General features: G+C 38.3%; 1 protein-coding gene across 3 annotated transcripts in view; it reads left to right on the top strand.

The window, feature by feature from the left end:
• The window catches only part of ARHGAP18 (Rho GTPase activating protein 18), a 95,675-nt gene that overhangs the window by 52,826 nt on the left and 21,651 nt on the right, over positions 1-21,198 (top strand). For 2 of the 3 annotated variants that reach the window (XM_051792178.1, XM_051792177.1), the window contains exons 2-7: positions 4,981-5,180; positions 7,475-7,710; positions 10,472-10,544; positions 15,114-15,283; positions 17,491-17,656; positions 20,383-20,474. In XM_051792178.1, coding sequence (XP_051648138.1) covers positions 4,981-5,180; positions 7,475-7,710; positions 10,472-10,544; positions 15,114-15,283; positions 17,491-17,656; positions 20,383-20,474 — 937 coding nt within the window. Of the gene's footprint in view, positions 1-3,496; positions 3,618-4,980; positions 5,181-7,474; positions 7,711-10,471; positions 10,545-15,113; positions 15,284-17,490; positions 17,657-20,382; positions 20,475-21,198 lie in introns of those variants that run through there. The other variant, XM_051792176.1, reaches the window with a different exon arrangement.

Below are 21,198 nucleotides of genomic sequence, written 5' to 3' on the forward strand. Positions count from 1 at the left end.
TCTTGCATTTAGTATTTCTTTATCTATATGCATACCCACATGTATAGTATATAAGAATACCATAAAATTACACTATAATTATAATATACAATTACAATGTTTGTATAGTGCTGTAGAAAGGTCCAAAATTATTACCTAGCACTACAAAAATGACAAATATTATATTTTTTTCTCATCACTCATTGTTTTAGAACACAACATGGTCCTTAATTCTTAAGTGAGAAAAATGGAAGTAAGGGCAAAATTAGCTTTCTACAATTAATCTGAAATGAGAGTGGAAGTGCACTTTACTAACTGATTAATCTCTAACTGTTGTAGTTTACACAGGACAAATATCAGTTATGAACTGCTAAAAAGGCACTGAAACAGACAGGGAGATTTAGACTTCACAGGAAAGAAGATTAGGAATAAAGACAACTGAACTATTATAAAACGACTGTTGTTGAAATCAAAATCGGGTTAACAGAGCCTGAAAAAACCAGCATTTTTGTTACGGTGTAAAATAGTGATTAATGTAAAGAGTCATATTTACTTAGAGGCTGAGAGGGGACACAGTTGGTCACAAAAGTAAATGCTGAAGAAAACATTTTCACACAGTTCTTCTCCCTTAATTGCTTGACACAGTATGAAGCAAATCAGTACTTAGAGAAATAACCCAAATCTGGTTTCTTTCCTTGTAAATGTAATGAATGGTGTTCATTACAAGAATTGTTTTTAATGGCCCCGCTCTGGAAGAGCTGGAGTGTTTCTTGTCACATCCTTGATGTTTCTAATACATAAATGCATGTCTGGTGGGTGGGACAAGAAGATTAAGTCTGGTGAGAAACTGCAATAACTATACTGAAGAATGAATTTTATACCTGGGGGCTCAGTTTTGTACTGAGATAAATAGGCAAAAGTCTCATTGGCTGTGAAGGGCATGTGTCTGAGTATGAGAGGTTAGAACTAACTGTGTCATTTGCAAGTGAGAGTGTTGCACTACTCCCTCTAAAGCTATTTGAAGAGTAAACTATTTACTAATGATTGGGAATAGATTTTAATAGAGTTTGAGAGTGTTATAAGTGAAGACCTTAATGGAAGTATGAGTTTTCCGGAGGGAAAGAAACTGCTGGTGAGTAAACTTACTGTTTAGTAATCTGAAATGCTTGAAAATTACTTCAAGTGACTGTGTATGTTAGCAGTACCCTACGTTTTCTGTATGAAGAAAAGAGATCTCCTTTGAGATACTTGTGAAAAGCAGCTGTTGTCACATTTTAAATAGACAAAGTGGATGCTTGATAACAATGTACTGGAGAAATAACCTGTTTTCTGCAACTGCAGTAATAGCTTCTTTTTTTTTGTAATGAGCTGTATTTATTTCCTACTGATAGTTTTTTGGATAGCAGTCTTTTACAAAACTTTAAAGCTTGTAACGTGAGGCATTTGAAATACTTCAAAAAATTTTTTATTAATCTATAAATGTAGATTAATTATTTTAAAAAATATATCTCTTGTCCAGATTCCTTATAATATTATTACTAAGAGTGATCACTTTTCCCTTGCTCCTCTCTGTTCTTCTTGGCCTTAACGTGCTTCCACCTGTGCATTTTTATTGTGTAATATGCAATTAGTGCTTACTAAGCATAAGTTTGGAGAAGGATTGAATTTAGTGGAAGGTCACAGCAGAAACCCCATGTTCTTGCTGTTGTCAACAGATATCTGAAAATAAAAATCTTAATTGGCAACCTATTTTTCCATATACTGTGAATTTTTAAAATTATTTTTGTTTTCTCATCTACACCAAGCCTATGGTATCAAGACTGTCCTCATTATCCTCAAAAGGTCTGTTTTGTTTCTGCCTCTTTGTGCACAGGAAGGAGTTCATAGTAGAGACAGAGATGAAGATGCCAGGAGCCACTGCTGTGCAGATTATGCACCAAATACTGTTTCACTGATGTCTTTCTCTGGTGGAGTATGCAAGGCAAGAAACCTTGAACCAAGTGAAGTGAAATAAGATCTGATGCGTTCTGAGAGCTAGAGCTTTAGCAGTTGTTTTCTCTCAGCCAGAGCCTCTCTCTGTCCTAGCCCACAAAAATATGAAATGTGACTGTGGACAAATGCAGATGGCTTTGAAAGGGTTTGCAGTCCAAACCATAACGGGTGATAGGGATTGACTGAGTCTGATGAGAGAAGACAAGGAATCAAGGAATTTGTGAGTGGAGCGGGAGTGGTGTGTCACTTGGCTCCTGAGGAGCCCAAACGCTGCTGGGGTTGGGGTTGGCAGCTGAGAATGGGCCTAAAACAACACGTTGAAGGAGAGATTTGAAGATTCACAGCAGAGTGGTGGAGGTTTTGTGTGAATATTTCTTGTCAGGATCCTTTGGTCATTCATGTCCTTCTGTCTCTGAGGGCTTTCATGACAAGAAGTGGTGTTACTGCCCGCCTACAGTTGAGAGTTCCTGTATTGGTTCGTTAATGGCAGATGGAAAGGTCAGGCTGGGAGGAGCCTGACAAGAGAAGCCACTTACCTTTGGTGGAGTAGAGCAGCCCTGTGACCCTGTGACCAGAGACTGAAGGGCAGGGCGCTGTCTCTGAGAGTTAATATAGTGTTTGTGATGTACAGCAAATGCTCGCAGGACCCTGAAAATGGCCTTGAGTGCTCTTCGTGAGTGTCAGCTGTGAATTTTGGGACACAGGCTTCTCTTCTCAGAAACAGGATTTAGTCTGGGGAAGGTGACAAGCTGGCTTCTAAAGAGGGATCAGAGGAGCTCTGCCTTCAGCATGGCGCAGAGCCCATGACATGCTGCAGTGTATCCCAGCTCAGCCTGCCAGAATCCCCCAAAGTGCATGTTTTTAACTTATCCACTCTGTTAGTTTTATTTTTTGCATTGTGTGCTATGATGGTTAAATTTCAGCTGAGGCGGGTCAGTGAGAGCAGGTTGTTCCAAAGGTAAAAGGCCACGGAAGAGTTGCCTTGCAGCTCCAGAGGGTTAAACTAAGTGACAATAAACTGAAATCTCACCTCCCTTAGGCAGCAGTTCAAGTGTCCAGAGTCTGTGAGAGAGACTCAGTCTGCTCTGAGCACCTCCAGGTGAAGAAGGTAGGAGGCCTGGGCAAGGGCTGGGAAGTCTGACCTGCTTTGGCCACACTCAGTGCTCATGTTGCCTGGTAGGGACGCTTCTGCCGTGTCTCCATGAACATGTTTCTGCAGTGATTAGTGTTGGATTCACGAGCAGCACATGTCATGCGTGGCACACACCTGTCAGGAGAGGTTAAAGAACTGAGATAGAGATATTGTATTTATTGGGTAACATGTACTACTACCATGATGGTGTTATTGCCATTAATGCAGAAGCTAAACACTCCTTTATGTTTTTTTTTTCCACCGGGCTTTCAAGTAAAGGCAGGTTAAGGAATGGTGTTAAGGCGCATATTATCTTGGTAATTAGTTGTCATTTATTAACTTGCACTTGGAGCAAAGAGGCAGGGCAGGTGGAAACTCAGTGTCCTTCCGTAAGGCTTTTTACCTTTAGAGGCAAAGTCCATATGGTCAGGATTTCTTATCAGAGAATCGAGCATGTGTGGCGTGAAAGGATTTGTGACTTGGACACACAAGGGGCTTATCTTCAGAGAGAAAGGTATGGCTTTTTTTACTTAGGAGCAGCTAACAAGCGTCAGTTGTCCTGAGATAAAATGCAAGGACGAGAGACTTTTGTTTTAATACTATATGAACTCGCCAAGTCAGCCAAATGGGATGGTAGGACTTAATTTACTGCGGTTACACTCTGATAAATCCACAATGCTTGATCTTTGATATGTTTTTCTCTTGGAATAAGTTATACTTATTATTAAAGCCCAAACCATGCCTTCTTTTTTAGAATATGGAGATAAATTCAGACATAAAAGACTCTGAGGCTCTTCCTGAAATACTGAGAGCTTACTATCTTTTAATACAAGGAAGAATTTAATACAAGGAAGAACCAGTTACACTAGTAGAGTAACTTAGTTTAGAAAAAGATCGCTGGAGATCATCACATTCAATCTGACCTCCACTATAAGTAGAACCAACTCCAAAGTTAAATCAGGTTGCTACTCATGTAATGCACTTATACGCTGGATCAGTCTGTGGCTTTTGATTCGGTATATTTGACTGTAAGGGTGACCTGTAATTTCAGTGATATCATTAAAACCTTTGCCCTTTTTAAGATGAATTCCCTACTAGGTCAGTGGTCATTTTTGCCAATGACTTGATGAGGTCAAGATGAGACCTGGAGGTTTCAGCTTATTGGTTTCTTTTTTTCTAGTTGCAGCTATACTTAAGATGAAAGATTCCTTTTGGAAGCCTTAGCAATATACATTTGGTGGAGTGAATCAGAAACTAGTAACGCCAAACTATAAATATGGTAAGGTTTCAGTCAAAGAGGCAGCCAGATGGAAACAAATAGTTTCTGTGGCCCTTATTAAACATTCGGACTTGCCAGTTTACTTCACAAACTGTAATTGCAGTAATTCTACATTGTCCTTTCCCAGCTGTAATCAAGGTCATAGATACCAGAGTAAATATTAATAAAAAATAAAGGCAGAATAACAAAGGGAAACAGTAATTGTACTGTTAAGCTATAAGATTTTACTCAGGCAGAAAAACACTTTTGAAAAATTTTTTAAGCGGTGATAGGAAGATATGTACCATAAGGTTTGTGGAACTGACTGTTGTGAGTTGAATTAAAGATTTGGTAACCAGGATTACTAGACCTTGGATTCATTATTTCCTTTTTAAGACTGACGACTCTGTCATTCTGGATTGGAAGATACATATAGCAGAAATATTAAATTAAAAATATATTCCAGATATTAAAAGTAATTTTTGATATCTTGGTTTGCTTGTTGATAGTGGTTTGCTTTGATACTTTGGCACAATTCATCAGCAGTTGCCTTCACAGATATTAATATATCTTGTATCTTAAGATGCTAACCAAGAATTGCTTTTGGGTTTGTTTATAGCCGTCGATCTGGCCAGTATACAATGAACCATGACCATTCCAAGAAGATCCCCGATGGAGCATCGTTTGACCGCTCGGGATCCCAGGACTCCTTGGATGAACTATCTATGGAGGACTACTGGAAAGAAGTTGAAAACATCCATGAAACCAGAGGAAATAACCATGAGGAAGGAGTAGCACTTGTAGTGAAAGAGCCAGATGGTAACGAAATCCATTGCTGTGAATGATCATCAGTTTGCTGATTTAGGAATTTCTCTTCAAGTCTTATTGCAAGAGATAGCACCCACTAAACACAAATCATAAAAAAGAGGTCATGAATATCCACTTTGAAAACTCTGTTGCCTCTGATGCATATCACCAGAAACAGGCAGTGCTCTGAAAGAGTTTTATTGGACATAAGTAAAAGGATGATTTTCCTTTGAATGGTATTTGCAGAATATCAGAAAGGTGCCTGTTCTTGCGAATCACAACAATTGAAGCTTTATTTGCAGTTTACTGTTAAACTAACTCACTCTTTCACTCTTTGTGTATGTTGTTCGTTATTGTAGCTATTGTGGATAGAAACCCCACGCTTTAGAAGACAAGCCAATGATTAACCAGTTTAAGTTTAGTGAGTAACTTTCTACGCTTGTAACTGTTGTGATTGTTCAGTTGTATTATTTTGTTTCTCAGAAGCATCAATTATGGGCCACTCCTTAGGTCATGATCTTAGAGGTTGGGCAGTTTCTATTTTCTTTTTTTTTTTTGTCTCTGACAAAAGAGGAACAGTCTTCTCTCAAATTCCAGTCTTCTCTCAAAAATTACTTTTTAACAGAGCAGTATCTGTCTCTCTCCCATTCTTACAAGAGACTTACAGTCTCAGTAAATTAAAATGGTGAATTTTGCATTTTGATATGGCCTCCACATGAGTGAGAAGAATGAGCTCCATGAGCTTTCAAAGGGATTTGCACTTCTGCCTCCTTAAGCATTTTGAAATGGCACTGCTATTTACAAGTACTCTGAAGAGTGTAACCACGTGGCCCCTGGAGAAAGCAGCAAGGCTCCCAGCCCTTGTGCCCAGGGAGCAGGGCATCTGACAGAGCTGTGAAGCTTTCTCCAGAGAAGCAGAGCCCATTGTTCTGCAGTGCATGAGCCTCTTCTATTACCCCAGCTCACTGGTGTGGCTGTGCCTTTAGGCTCTACACCCCATTTCCTTTTTTTTTTTTTTTACATAGCTTTCTTCCCCTTAGTTACTGCAGCTGACTCTGGCATGAAGCCCAGGTGAGTCAGCACAGTTGAGTTATAAGCTTAAGCATGTGTTGCTATGCCCTGCACCTTGCCTAATGTGCAGCAGCTTGCTTGGATACAAGTACTCCTGAATGTGTGGGATGCTGCACCTGGATGCTGGGCCTGCCGAGGGGTGGGGGGGGCATGCTTGAATCACAGCCATACAAAGGCAAGGCAGGGGACAGATGAGATATACCTTGCTCACACCTGCTCTGAAGAATGGGTGTAGCCCTTCTTTCCAGCCCTGATAAAATCTGAAAGTTTTGTCAGAGGTTCAGGGTTTGGCTGCCCAGCCATAGCAAAATCCATACTTAAAATCTGTTGTCTGTTTTCTGAATGCTGTTAATATTCAGGTGCCCACTTGAATGTGCACTGGGCACAGTGGGAAACTCCAGTCAGTGGTGAAGTAGACATGCCAGATTTGGAGTATTTTTAGATATCTGATAAATGGAAATGTTGCTTGAACATTTGAGAGGGTTGCTGGCATTCAACACAACCTCAGCTGCTACAGACAGAACTTAGAGTTTTAAAGAAAATATCATTAGACAGATACGGGTTTCAGAACCAGAAGTTTTGCCATCAGTAACAGTATTCAATAGCTTTCTCATCTTTCTTGTGCAGTGATCTGTCAATAAAGGATACCTTATCAGCTATAAGAATAAAGCAAAAATTGTTTTGTGGGCTGTCAGCAGGCTGGAGACCATGTCATAAGAATTGATGAAAAAATAGCATTAAGGTGACTCCTGTAGCCTAGTTTGTCCTTCGTTAAATTGAGCTAGTGGAGGGCTGTAGGATTAATGTGTCAAGAAAAGTGGGCAGAACCATGTCAGTAAGGGAGCAAAAAAGATTGAATATTGAACTGAAAATCAATGAGGTAGTGATGATCAGAGTTTTTCAGACTTCCCCATACAAATTTATATCTAGGTACATTTATAAAATGGTATATGATTTAATAGAAATGCTGTAGATTATTATAAAGATTGCCACATAGCAATCTGTATTGGATTAACTATTTTAAAAGCTTTGATATCATATATTAAATCTTTTGAAGCTCTTCAGAAACAATAGCTTTTTTCCAAGTCATGGTAGTATAAGTAATTATTCTTAATTGCTTATCCCTGTAGTAGTTTCCCTGGGATTGTATTAACTCTATCATGTCATTAACATCCAGTGTGCTTGGCAGTACTCGAAAGCCAATTTTTTTGCCTTTTTCCCTTTGACTTGCTCAGAGGGAGAACTAGAAGAAGAATGGCTGAAGGAGGCAGGTCTGTCAAATCTGTTTGGAGAGAGCTCTGGTGACTCCCAGGAAAGCATGGTGTTTCTATCCACACTGACCCGAACCCAGAGAGCAGCAGTGGAAAAGCGAGTAGAGACTATCACACAAACACTGAGGAAAAAAAACAAACAGCACCAGATTCCTGATGTCAGAGATATCTTCAGGCTACAAAATGACTCAAAGGGAAAAGTAAGTTCCTGTCTGTTGTTTTGTTTGATTCTGGCAGAGAGAAGAGGAACATGCAGGGGTGGGAGGAGAGGAGAATGACACACAAAAGCGATATTTCCAGAAGATTTTTCACTGATTTCCAAGGGAATTTTTGACTAAATTTACAGGAATGGTGTTCTTCCAGAGTTGATATTGCATTAAGTGATTTTAGTAAGTAAAAAGAAGTATGTATATTGGCCTTGTGTTGCTTAAAGGTGATGAATAAAACAACCAGTCCATAGTCAAGACATTAATCTGAATTAACTTTCATGTAGATGCAAAACTCATGACAACAGTCACCCAAAGAGCTACCAAAAGCCCACTTTTACCTTTGGGTGGTAGTAGCTCTTACTTACTGGTGCTCGTTTCCTTTTTTTTTTTTTTAAAAAAAAAAAAAAAAAAAAAAAGGAAAAAAAGAGACATCAACCTAACCTCCTCAGTTTTGACTAGGTCTTTATGCTTATCACCTGAGGGCTTAAACCCCGTACTAACTCCCAGGGCCTTTGTGTGTTGTTAAAGTGTGTATGGGAAGTTGCTCTGACAGGTCCTGAAAGGTCCCAGTCTCCTCTTGTGGAATGTTGAACAGAGTTCCTCTCCATATGTAGGAAAGGGAAAGGAGGGAAATGGAGACTATGGTTAGAATTCCTTTTCTGTGGAGAAGGGTATATGTCCTGCCTGCTCCCACAGACCACTGAGATCTTCAACCTGATGGATATGCATGGCCAGTTTACCTGACCTCAGCTCTGTCCCTTATTGTCACTGCTGACGGTGCCATTCAATGCAGTGGTGGTGGAAAGCACCGTGAATTTTGAGGAGATTTAACTTCCTCTTTCCCTCAACAACATCTTCTTCTTCATCAGCTCCTTTCAAACTCAGTTGCAGTGAAATGTAGTGGGGGGAGTTTGTAAGCTCAAATGTGTGTTCCAGAGGCACAGCTTCGCTTTCATTCTTTTGCCATGCTTGTGATTACAGAAGGGATATTAACTCCATAAAAGCTTCCCAGGATCTGCTTTGTAATTGACTCTACCTAAAAATTACACAATCTAATAGCAGAGCAATTTAGGTAAAATATCATATAGCTTAAAGCAGTATAATTTCTCTTTCAAGGATGTTATTTCAGTAAAGCACAATAAATACTCATGTTCCTGTATTTAAGCTACACACTGTAATGTTTGAAAATCCTACGTCACAGTGTTCAGTAGACTTGTGTGTCTCTTAAACTGCATGTTTTGATATTGAAGACATCAGTGAGAAGAAATGCAAACAGACAAATGATTATAGCCATATAAGAAGCGTAACACAGAAGGTTAAAAAATTTCTTAAATTCAGAAATAATGGAAAAAAATCCTTCTAAACCTGTTTCCTTAACAGAAATAAAGTAAAACAAGTGTAGTCCCTCAAACCTGTGCTGCATTCCTTTCTCCAAAGCAAGATAATTACTCAGAAATCGTTGCTTGTGGTTATTCAACTAATCTGTCACAGAAAGTGAAGTAGCTTTTACAACCTCCCTAGGTAACTTGTCTCAGTATTTGTTACTTTTCCATCGTTAGAAAGCTTTTTATGTAACAAAAGAGGACTGAAGCCATCTGCAGCTGTATGAAGTCATTCCAGTTTAACAATAGCCTCCAAAAATCCTGTAACCTCCCTTCATCTGGAGGAAAGCAGGAGGAAAGGTAAAACAATAGTGTTGATGTTTTGCATCAACACAACTGTGTTGATGTCGCTCCTAAATTTCCTGCCATATTCCCAAAGAGAAGCTAGGCTTTTGGTATCTTGACAGCTTCCCAGTCTGCTTCTGCTGCTTTATTAAACAGTAATAATTTTTGGGGCAGGAGTGCTATCTTTTTCCTCCTCTCAGAATCACGAGTTAAAGAAAAAAAAGAAAAGAAAAAAAGAAGTGAATATACACATCATGCTGGCAGAAGAAATCTTTAAAACTTGAATTTTTCTTCTCAGTAAGTATGGAGTTATAAATTGCTTGAGTAAAGTACAATTAGAAATCTAGAGTGCTAAACATTCATTGTTAATTTGCATTGCCAAAAACACAGTAAAAATAATGCAGGGGTAAAAATGTATATGGGTATATGTATACCCATATATATGGGCATAGATTTTCTGCATGTTCTGAAATATTTTTGCCTATAGTAGGAGTCATCCAGTTCATGGAATCTGACACATCTTGAGACTGGGTAGGTCTGCATTTTAGAAAGGAGAGGATGGTTCAAATCCTTTCCCATTTTGAAGTCTCTTCACAGTGTCCTGGCTTTGCTGTTGAAAATCAAAGCTGAAAGCACAGATAATAATGTCAGGCTGCCCTGCAAAAGGGATGAGATTGCTCTGTAGGGGAGGTGACTAAGATTTTGCAAGAGGAAGGAGTTTGGAGTCAGTCAGTGAAGTCAAAATGTCAAGTCAGTCAAAATGTCTCCTCCGGATTCCCTTTCCATATCCTTTCCAGTGCAAACTATGGCTTCAGGTCAAAGACTGCATTTTCTTATTCTTTGTCGCTCTGGGAAATTAAGTCTTTCACCCACTTAGCCTTCTAGGAAGAGGAGAAATTGACTTCTGTTTTAATTACCTGGATTTCAGAACCCCTTGGACTTTGGCAAAGAGTTTTCTGCTGAAACACTTCTGCATACCCCTGTATTGCAGGAGGGTGTGGTTTAATCCTGCACAAGGTCAAAGGAGTTTCTACAAGCATGCATTTGATTTTTATAGGCATGCATATTTATTGTTTCTTTCTTAGGTCTGTGATGGAAGTGAACCCTCAACTGTGAGAACAAGTGAAAACAAAAATGAAACGCACGATGGAACAAAAGGTAATGCCAAATGACTTTCTTCTTTCTTTTTTTTTCCTTTTTGTTTTTGTAGGCATTCAACTACACAAGCTACTACATGGGTCCATATTTCAAGTAACTTTCAGCAAAATAAAATTAAATTCTAATGAGGAACCTGTTCTGAACTGCATTGTTGGGGTGTAAAATTTTAAGCGTGGCTGTAGATAGTGTCCTTTGAGCCATCTGAGAAACCCGGTTTATTACCAGGGATCATCTTATAATTGAGCTGTCTGAGAGAGGTCTCCTCTCACAGTTTATGCTTAAATCTTTCCTGATCCTTAATTTCTCTCTTCTGGTCTATCTCTGTTATACTGTACGTAAGCTCATCTGTGCATACGAGACAATGAACCTAAATGGACTATAAACATGAAAAAACAGTGAGAACTGGCTGTATATCTGCAGTTCAAATTAAAAGAAAATTTTGGGATGGAAGAAAAATGGTTGCTTACCTTCTTAAGGAAAATGGGAAGGAAATAACCATTCCCTATGTGTAGAACTGGATTGTGTTCAATGGCGTGTAGATCACACAAGAAGGGTGCAGTACCCATGAAAGACCCCTTCATCTCACTGCCAGGATAAAGCATCACAGAAGACCTTAGCTGATTCTGTAGTTTCTGTTTTGAGAGTGTGAATTTTGATGAAAGACTTTGATAGAGCTTTCTGCTGCTCTTCAGATCCAGTAATGAAAAGGTGGCTGTCCTGCATCATCTTAGGTTTCTTCAAAGTAGAGGTTGCACTATGTCTATTATACCACCATACCTACCACTGTAGAGATCAGGACATTTACTGGCAGCCATTTAAACTTTAAGATTGTTATTCTGCTTTGTTTATATGTTGGGGTTTTCTATTCTTCTGGGGGGCTGGATAGCACATAGGTTTTAGACTGAACCCTATAGCCACTTAGAGCAGGCAGATCAAGTTCCCTACTGCAAGTTAGTTATCTGTAATTAAGCCACCAGATAAAATTCTGCTCCAGATCTAGAATACTGATCAGTAGTATTTTGGAAAAATTTTGACTTTAGGATTAGACTCGGGAAAACAGCAATGGACAATACAGGATATGCATGGAAGTTGAAGTGGGAGAGATTAATATAAACCAGTCCTGAATAGCACCAATACTGTGTGTTTTCAGAAGTGTGTATTTCCTTCCTTCCTTCTCAGCAAACCTCACTTCAGTCAGAACAGTAAAAAATTGGGAGGACTGCCAGACAGCTGGTTCAGCACAAGGGAAGGAAGATGCCTGGTGCTTGTGTCAATAAACTTCACTGCAGGATTCAGAGCTGGAAAATTACCAAGCAATTATTACAGAGTTTTTATCACATCTGGTTCTTTTTTTCCCAGTGGCCCTGATGAACCCTTCAGAAATGGGAAGTTCTGAAAGGCAAATCCCATATGCTAGCTCTTGTCAGCACAGATTGTGATGCGGATGGCAAATGCAGCCTGCTTACATCCTGATACACTTCTGCATTTGTCAACATGCTGAAATGGGCTCTGCTCCCAGGATTGGAGCAGGAAGGAAAAATCAGTTCAATTTGCAGTCAAACCATGGAAGTTTGGTGGTGTTAAAAGCACTGCACCTGTTTCAGTGCTGTGCTATGATCTTTCCTCCAGAATGATGAGCAAATTAGTGTTATACAAACAGTGAATGAATTTAAGGCAAAAGCTAAGCAGTGCCTGATATTTCAGAGGTACTAAATATTTATGAAATCCAAATCCAAAGATGTTATTTTAAAATGGGAAACCTCTTTGACAGAGAAGTAGTCCTAGTTTTACCTGAAAAAATGTGAACATCATCTCAGACATTATTAAAAAAACTTAAATTGAGATGTCTTAAAACTGCTCTGGCAAACAATCTTTCTAGCCATACTCCAAAGGCGATGACTCTGTTCCTAATTTGATATTTGAGTGCTGCATTCCCAAGTGCTTCTGCCAAACTGAAGATGTTAGTTGTTTGCCCTTAGAGCATATTTGAGCTGTGTGAACCTGTATTCACTTCTCCTTTCTTACCAAACTGACACATCTTGTTTCTTGACCAAATAGTGCATGCAAACTCATAGAATAATACAAAACCATTACATTTTTATTCTTTTCTGCCTAATCCTGCTCAAACAGAACAGTTTAATGAGCTCCTTAGATTTTTTGTTTGTAGCTGCATATCTGAGTTTTTTTTGAAGGATGCTCACTTACTGGCTTTAAGGGTCTTTGTTTCGTATAGGTACGGAGTATGTCTACAGGAAACAAAAAGAAAATTCAGAATCGTGTGTTAAGCTCTTAAAAGACATTATCAATTTAACAATCCATGACACTCACTAAAGGCCTGCAAAGCTAGCAATATGTTCAACAGATACAAAAGAAAAATGACTGTGTTCGTTGAGACCTCTCAAGAAATAAAAAAGAAAGAATAAAACAGATAAAAAGTCAAATATTCATTATCTTAAATAGGGTAGCAGCAAAAATCAGTTTACTGTGAGACTGCAGTTGTCTTTCTGAACACAGGATTAGCTCCAAGGGAAGAATGATAGATAAAAACCTTTGTATAAGGGCAATTTCAAAGCATAACAGTCTAGAAAATGGATGAAAGAATTGTGTGTACCGTGTGTAATATGAGGGTAAAGAGCAGTGATGTTTGCTTCTTGATAGGGAAAAAGACTGAAATGTGGTTGTGTTTTTTAATTAAAGGGTTTATTTTTGCTTTTCATTTTACATGATAAGCAAGGAACCTATAGCCAAAGTGATAGTGTCAGTGAAATGATTAAAAAGTTTTTTATTTTCTATTTATAATCATCTATGAACTGGCATTTTAGAGAAATGCTTTGTCGGTCAAAAAAAATTGCTCTACCTTTCCAATTATAAATTAAGATCTATCAGCATAGCTCCATTGGGGTATACTCTAGATTCTCTAGCAAAACTAGGAAATAGCAAAGTTGACACTTGTGATGTTTCCTTGTTTTTTTTCTTAAGAATTCCCATCATTTTATGTGAACTTAAAATAGCTCTGTGAACCAAGGAAAGGGTATGAAACTCATGTAAAATATGGTTTCCGCATCCTCATAGACAGTATTTACATTTTATGTATCACATTTACATTTCTCGCATGAAATATTGCATGTAGTTGGCAGATTGGCAGAACATCAAAGCTGCTTCCTCTTACAGATGCTGCCTAGTTAAGGAATGCACAACAATAGGAGCAAGGCTATACAACCAAGAGGAAACTCCCCACAACAGAAGCATTTCCAGACCTCTAAAATGTGCACAGCATTGCCAAGACATCTGCTTTACACAGCACCTTGGTATGACCAGAGTACTGAAATAGGAGCTACTGCTTTTCTGTTTGTTAACATCAGATCCCTCCTAGGCTGGTAGGAAGTATGTAGGTCACGTATAGGCTGCATTAGCACGACAAAAGTCTTGGGGGGATGGGGAACTGTTTTCATTCAGTTCAGATGCATTAAACATTTTACTTGATATACAGGGATACACACAGGGAGGCCAAAGATTGGAGTCAGAGATGAATTTGACCTCGGATGTGTTTGCTTACTGAGGACTCATGTATCTCTGTACCAAAAGGAACAGCTCTAGTTTCAGGATCAGCTTAATCTTTAGCCTATGCCCTAGGTAATTTGGGATCTATGGAAAGTGAGCAGAAGCCACTCTGGAAAAAGCAAGTAATGAGTAACACACACAACAGGCAAAATTTGGAAATGTTTCTTAGGCTAAATTGTCTTTGATGCTTTGTATTAAACAGTGTTATTTACAATATAATTTTCTTCTTGCTTCTTTCATGGTATATTTTAACTTCAAACTGAAAAGCAATGGTTGATTTACTGTGAAATCGGGCAACTTCTTTTTCTAAAAGCAGAACTGCCTCTCCCTTTTGTTCCTTCTTTATTTTTTTTTTAACAAAAATGTTCTAAGTTTATCTAGTATTTTCTTTAAGGAACAAAGAAAAAGAAGTAAGGCCATTGTTGTGTACTTAGTCCTTCCCTGTATCATGGAAACACGCCCAAACAGTTTTGAAGAATCTAGACTTCTCGGTCTGAGGTGAGGACAGGAATGACGGAACAAATATATGATCTGTGTAATCCCTGTTATTCCCAGATGTTAATGCTTTGGGTCATAGAGGACACATTCTCTTTTGCTTTTGAAATTTTAAGAGCAGAAATATTTGCTGATTTGGTTGCGGGATGTTACAGTCTTTGAGGCTGGAAAGTGTTTGATGGCAAGAAACGTCTGAAGTCAAAGCTCTTTGGCTCTGCAAGACTCTGGGAGTCTGATGTTTGTTTGAAGTGGATTGCTCTATCTTTTCCTAATGGATAAATAGGAGAAAACCCCATGCCTTGGCAAAATTATTGAAGAAAACCTACAGAAGCTGAACCCTTGTCAGAAGCTAAATTTCCAACTGACATAAAAATTGCAGAAAACAGCAAATTTGCAAACAGAAAGTCCATCCCTTACACAGCATTTACTTCTACTTAAAACTTACTGTTATGCACTGAATGGTGCTCATTGGTGCTGCTGTTGATTTTTAGGATTTTTTTATGGTGTTTTCAGGTCCAAAGTTCAATCTTGGAACAGATGAGCAGAAGAGCATGCTTGAAGTCATGCCATCTTCGGACACTGACATCAATTTGGAGATATCATTTGCAGAACAGGCAGCTAATCTCAAAGACAGCTCAGTAGGCAATATGTGCAAGGGTGGAGGGGGTGACACTCTTCTCCCGGTAGGTGTTTCCTATTTTTTCCTCTTTGTTTTTATTAGAGGTACTGTTTGCCTGAAATTTATCTGATAGTGAATGAAATAGATTTAGAAGAATTTTGCCATATTCAGCTTTGTGGAGATAGAGCTTCTCAAGATAACTAATTTTTTGGAAATAGTATTCTCAATAACATGGAAATAACTACTTTGATGCCTGTTTATATCCTTGTATAACAAAATTCACTCTGTATCTAAGCAATGATGAACTGGTAATATTAAGCTGGAGTAAATGGCTTAGTGGTAGTTGTACACAAACTGTGTCCTTACTTCATTTGTTTACAGCCCTTTTTCCTGTTATCTGAGGGGACATCCTTTATCTCTGTAATAAAAAGCTCTGTTGTCAATTAAAAAGGGTTGGTGGATGACTGCGGAAACCTTGTGCAGTTATCCAGTGCAGGTAGGCGAGAGATGAAAATGAAGAACAGAATCGTCTAGGAAATTGAATGGCAGGAAATTAAGGATTAGTTTGAACTGTTAATAAAAAATGGCTCTTTCTGAATGAATCCATATAAATACAAAAGAAAATCCTCTAAGGGATTTTGTTGTTGATCCTCAGAAATCTCTTTGAGGATCTCTCCCTGCCTAACAGTTCATGAACATGCAGTTCATGAACATGCAGTTATGACCTGTAAACTACTGACTGGTGTGAAAATCCTCTGGTTTGTTTTGTTGTTTGTTTTTTTTCCCCTAACATTGCATGCAAACACCTCTGAGTAAACACAGTTTGTGAAGTAATGTTTCGCTGTTCTTCAAACACTTAATTTAGATAAGGACATGTGCAGTTGTTCAAGTAGTAATTACCCAATGTATACTAGTTTAAACATTATAAACCAGACACTAATGGATACTTACAAATGGATTCTAAAGTGTTTGAGTCATGTTTCTGTAATGCAACCTATAACAAGGAGATGAAAGCTCTACTCTAACTTCTGTGTATATGTATATATGCATAATACATACACTAGCTCTACTTCTAGCTAGGCTTGTGAAGGATTGGTCAAAGACATGGCTATGGGATTTCTTAGTGATAAAAAGAGCGGCAAAATTATAGGAAAATGAAGGGAGTTACCTATTAAATTCTACAGTTTGTATTTATTGGTTGCACTTTGTCATTGGCAGCTATTTTTAAACAGACATGTTTGTGCAAGTCAATGAAAGCTCAAGGTGGGAAACAGCTACATATCTGCCATTTGTAAATTGTGTTTATATTTTGATATCTGCCCTTGTAGTCATGTGCCATAACCACCAATCATCTGTGCTATTGCTGGGTTTGTACAGGATGAGAAAATAATTCTGGAGTATAATATATCTTTCCAAATGGAAGAAAGTCTTGTCAGCCTTCCTGCTCTGAGTCGTGTACTGCTAATGTCAGGAACAGGCAAGAGTCTTACTTAGAAGCCTACTGGTGAGAGATGGAGTTAGAAAGCTCAGTGAGCTGGGAAGTCCCTCTCGCTCACCTTTTCAACTGAATTCCTTATACTGATCTCTGACTGCAGCCTCTGAGCATTTAGCACAGTAGAAATGAGCTGTAATTAAGTATCCCCCTTCCCTAAGAAGAGAACCCTTTTATTATTATTTATATGGTAGTCAAATATTTTATTTTGTGTGCATAAGTGCAGGGGGATTTCTCTTCCAGTTTTACATGCATAGGATTGTTCATGGACAGACATTTCCACCACTATAAATTGGAAAAAGATGCAGAATTTGGAGGAGTGGGTAGGTGGCACGACAAAGCCAGACTTTCCTTGGGGGTACCAGGTAAAAGGACAAGAGGTAATGGGCACGAGTGACTAGCAGAGAAATTTTGTTTTGCAAAGTAAAGAAAGTCCCCATGAGAGCATTTAACAGTGAAACAGGTGCCCACAGGGGTTTTTTGGGAGTTTTCAAAATTCATTTGAACGGCACAACAAACAACCCAATCAGTCTTTGAATTTAGCCTTGCTTTGAGCAGGCAGTTGAATTAGATGACCTCCAGAAGTCACCAGGAACCTGAATCTTCCTATCATTTTAAGATCATCTGCTTTTCAACCTGTTTGAGGGATTCTCCTGTGATTTAGTCAGTAACAGGAGGCTTCATGATGAAAGGTTGTGCCCTGAAGGAAGCACAGCCTTTGAGCTAAGTAATTTGTCATGACTTGGATTATTCACCCTGCTGCAAATCTCTGCTTTTAGAATTTCAGACTGCCGAAGGACAAAACAGGTACCACAAAGATTGGTGACCTGGCCCCTCAGGATATGAAGAAAGTCTATTCTTTAGCACTGATTGAATTAACTGCTCTCTATGACATACTTGGGACAGAATTCAAGCAACAAAAAGCTGTAAAAATCAAAACCAAAGGTGAGTTGGTGTTTTGTGTTCTGAACAAAATGCATCTGTTTTAATCCCGCAGAACAAATGCAGTTTGTTCAGAGAATCACAGAATTTTTATTTAGTATACGAATGTAATATAGGTCCTGAGCAGCATTTAATTTTACATCTTAACTCAAGGCACCCTCTAAACAAGTTTACTGACATAGTCTCTCCAGCTACTGCACCCTTGTTTATTGTCTAAAGTTAAAACTCAAGTCAATCACTAAGCAGATAGGCTAAGGAGTGAAAAGGGTAAGTATCATAGTAGCATGCTCCGCAGCAAGAATTGCCTCACAGAAGTTTGTATGTGCTGATTTATTCCCAAAGAGCTCTTTGGGAATGTGCTCTTCTGTGTATTTTTTTCCAACTTTCCTGAAGGTAGATATTGGTCTACTTTCACAGTTGAATTTAGTGGTCTTAAATGTCTTTTCCAATCCAAATAATTCTGTCATTCTGTGAGTCTACCTGACTTTTACTTTCATTGCCCTTAGTGGGAGATGCTGGGAGCCTTTGTCACCTACTTCCTTGTTCTGTCTGGCAAACTTTCCTGTGTCATGTAGGCCTTGCCCAACCAGCATTAGGCTATCATGCAGCTTTTATGCAGAATAGCATCATATTAAGTGGAAGATTTAATCTTTAGCAGAGGATGCAACTCTGCATCAGCAACAGCTGCAACACATCTCGTTTTGCTCTGCAAGCGATTGGAGCATATGCATAATCACAGTGCTTTTCTTGGAAACACAGAAAACATGGAAACTAATTTCAAGATGCTAGAGGTTTTCAGTGCTTTGTTTTGTTTTCGTATTTTTGGCTTCTGCTAAATGCTTTACAAGAGCTCAAACTGTGTTACCAGTTAATCACAAGCCTCCTTTGGCCATAACTCTGTTGTCAAGGTTCTGTGAATGGGATAGTGCAATAGCTCACTTTAAATAATTGAAAGCAACAGAGAGCATTGAGATATACAAGGTACAATGGATTCTTCAGAATACACTCTTCACTTTACAATAGTAGAAAATAACTTTTTAAGTGCAAAAGGCATACACAGGAACATCTACAAGAACTTTATCCCTTAAATGCATTTTCTTCTTGAAGAAGGCAGCTTGTGATGTCATTAATAATCAGACACAAAACGCTTTCTTCTCATGTGTTTTGGGTCTTGATTTTAACTGCTTCTTCATACAGAATTTATTGGCTGAATTTCATTATTATCTGAATGGCAGGAATTCATGTAATGTTGAATTGATTAAAAACTTTTCTGAAAGTTAAAAAAGGTGGGCTAGACTCATGGAAATGTGTAGGAAATAGACAATGATCTGTCACTTTTTCTTCCAAGCAAATCTGCTTTTGCAATATACTGTCTTCAGTGCCTTATTGCTCTACCTGACCGTCACCTCATCACCCTTGAAGTGTTCTTGGACCAATTGATTCATACAGTGGTGGGTCTACTGGCTATTCCCCTCAGTGCTGAGTATGTAAAAGATGATGAGAATATAGTTCTTTTGGGGAATGCTGTGCTGTTCCAAGCCCTGCCCTTCTATTGACCTTCTGTATTTTTTTTTTTTACTTTTATTATTGACAAGATCTTCAAGATAATAAAGCTATGGGGTATGGATATTGACTGTATGTATGAGTCTGTTGTATTTTATAGATAGACTTTTTATGCTCACAGAGATACAAGAACTTTTTGATTTGGCATTGAAACTGATCTTTCTTTGATGTATATCACATTTCTTCAAGGGCTGACAATTTTTTTTAGTAATTACAGCTGTTCTATGTTCGATATTGGCATGGCATCATACCAAGCAGCAGTAGTTTTAACTACCTGTAGTGTTATATGCGGTTTCAGAAAAATTGCACATACAGCAATTATCAGTACTTCTGACAGAGAAGTTCTATGTCAGCAGACTTTGGGTTAGTTATTACTAGTAGAGCTCTCTTTTAATAGTCATTTACTTCTGGGTCATAAATACATGGGAGTCCCATTTACTTGAAGAATAAGGGTGGTTTTGCATCAGGGCTAGATTAACTGGCACTAGATTTCTTCTCTTTTTTTTTTTATTTTAATTTGCATTGCCTTAGCACTATTGTAAAGGCTATTTTCTAACCAAGAATTAACTGTACTTTTGCTTTTTTAAAAAAACCCACAAAAGTAATTAAACAAACCTTTGGTGAGTTGGTTATCTTACTCTTCTGCCAGTGTTGTATAATTCAAGAACATGGAAGTTGAAAAGCTCCTGTTTGAAAACTATCATAGAACGAAGTGCTCAGAGTAACTCTGAGTGATAATTATATTTGTCTCATTTTAGTAGCCAAGTTCTGGATGTTTTACTCTTTCCATTTGCATCTTAACTATAATAACTTGCATTGAGTAATGAAGATCTGCATTGCAGGGTCATCATCACACCCATTCTGCAAACCAGAACCACGCAGATGGTTCATTTATGCAGTTTGTTTCACTGTGCTGCAGAGTGTGTGAATGGCAATTTGGAGTCAAAACAGAAGACTCCCGAGAAAGAGATGAATGAATCCTTTTAACCAGAATTCTTTGTGTAATAACTTGATTGACAAAGACATTAAAACACTTTGAACAAAAGGTCAATAGCTCTGAATGTATTGAATAGACTTATTGCTTCAGAAATACGGGTTTATGCCATTATCACATCTACTGGAACAGATGTGGATAATATCTCCATTTCTTTTGCTTTATTCTTCAGACTCTGGCTTGTTTGGTGTCCCACTGTCAATTTTACTGGAACAGGATCAGAAGAAGGTTCCAGGAACCAAGATCCCACTGATTTTTCAAAAGGTAAATAGGCATGAACAAGTGAACTTGTTACATGCCTGCAGATGACAAACATAACCTTTTGTCCTGGATTTATTTACTTCCTGTAGCAGTTTTCAGTATAATACTCTAATCTATCAAAGTTATTGTAACTTTTATTTGCAACTTTACTTACTAAAGTTCAGTAAATGTGATACTTTTCTTTGTATCAGACATATTTTGAGTCAAAGTAATAAATTTAATTTTTTATTACAACTGATCTTCATGATTTAGTCAAGTTTACTAATAAGCCTGTAAAAACTAAAAATCAGTGTCGGAACCTGCATCAGCCAAATTCCATTTCATAAAGGTGGTGTAACTTCCATCATCAGTAAGGCTGCCTCCTTCTTTTTTTTTTTTTTTTTTTGTTTCCCAGAGGAAATACTTGAAATTCTGTAGAAATTCTCAGTCCCCCAGGCTGAACCTATATTTCTAGGAAGTGGTTTTCTCCTTTCAGAAATTATTTGGACCACAAGACAGATGTTATGGGAGTGGGAACCATGCTGGATAAATGCCTCTGGTGGTGACAGCAGTCCTTTTCCAGAAGACTTGTTGCCTTAGTACATGGGGGTATGCTTTGGCCCATATCACCTTGTAGTAATGGGGAAGATAAAGGGAAAGATAATGGAGACCCTGGATTTACTGCCCATGCACAGCAAGTCTCATTTCGTGAGAAGAAAAGAGACCACAGTGTGTGGACCTGTCCTAA

This window comes from Manacus candei, unplaced genomic scaffold (genome assembly GCF_025592945.1).
Source record: "Manacus candei isolate 608988 ecotype Guabito, Panama unplaced genomic scaffold, ASM2559294v1 h1tg000034l, whole genome shotgun sequence".
Lineage (NCBI taxonomy): Eukaryota > Metazoa > Chordata > Aves > Passeriformes > Pipridae > Manacus > Manacus candei.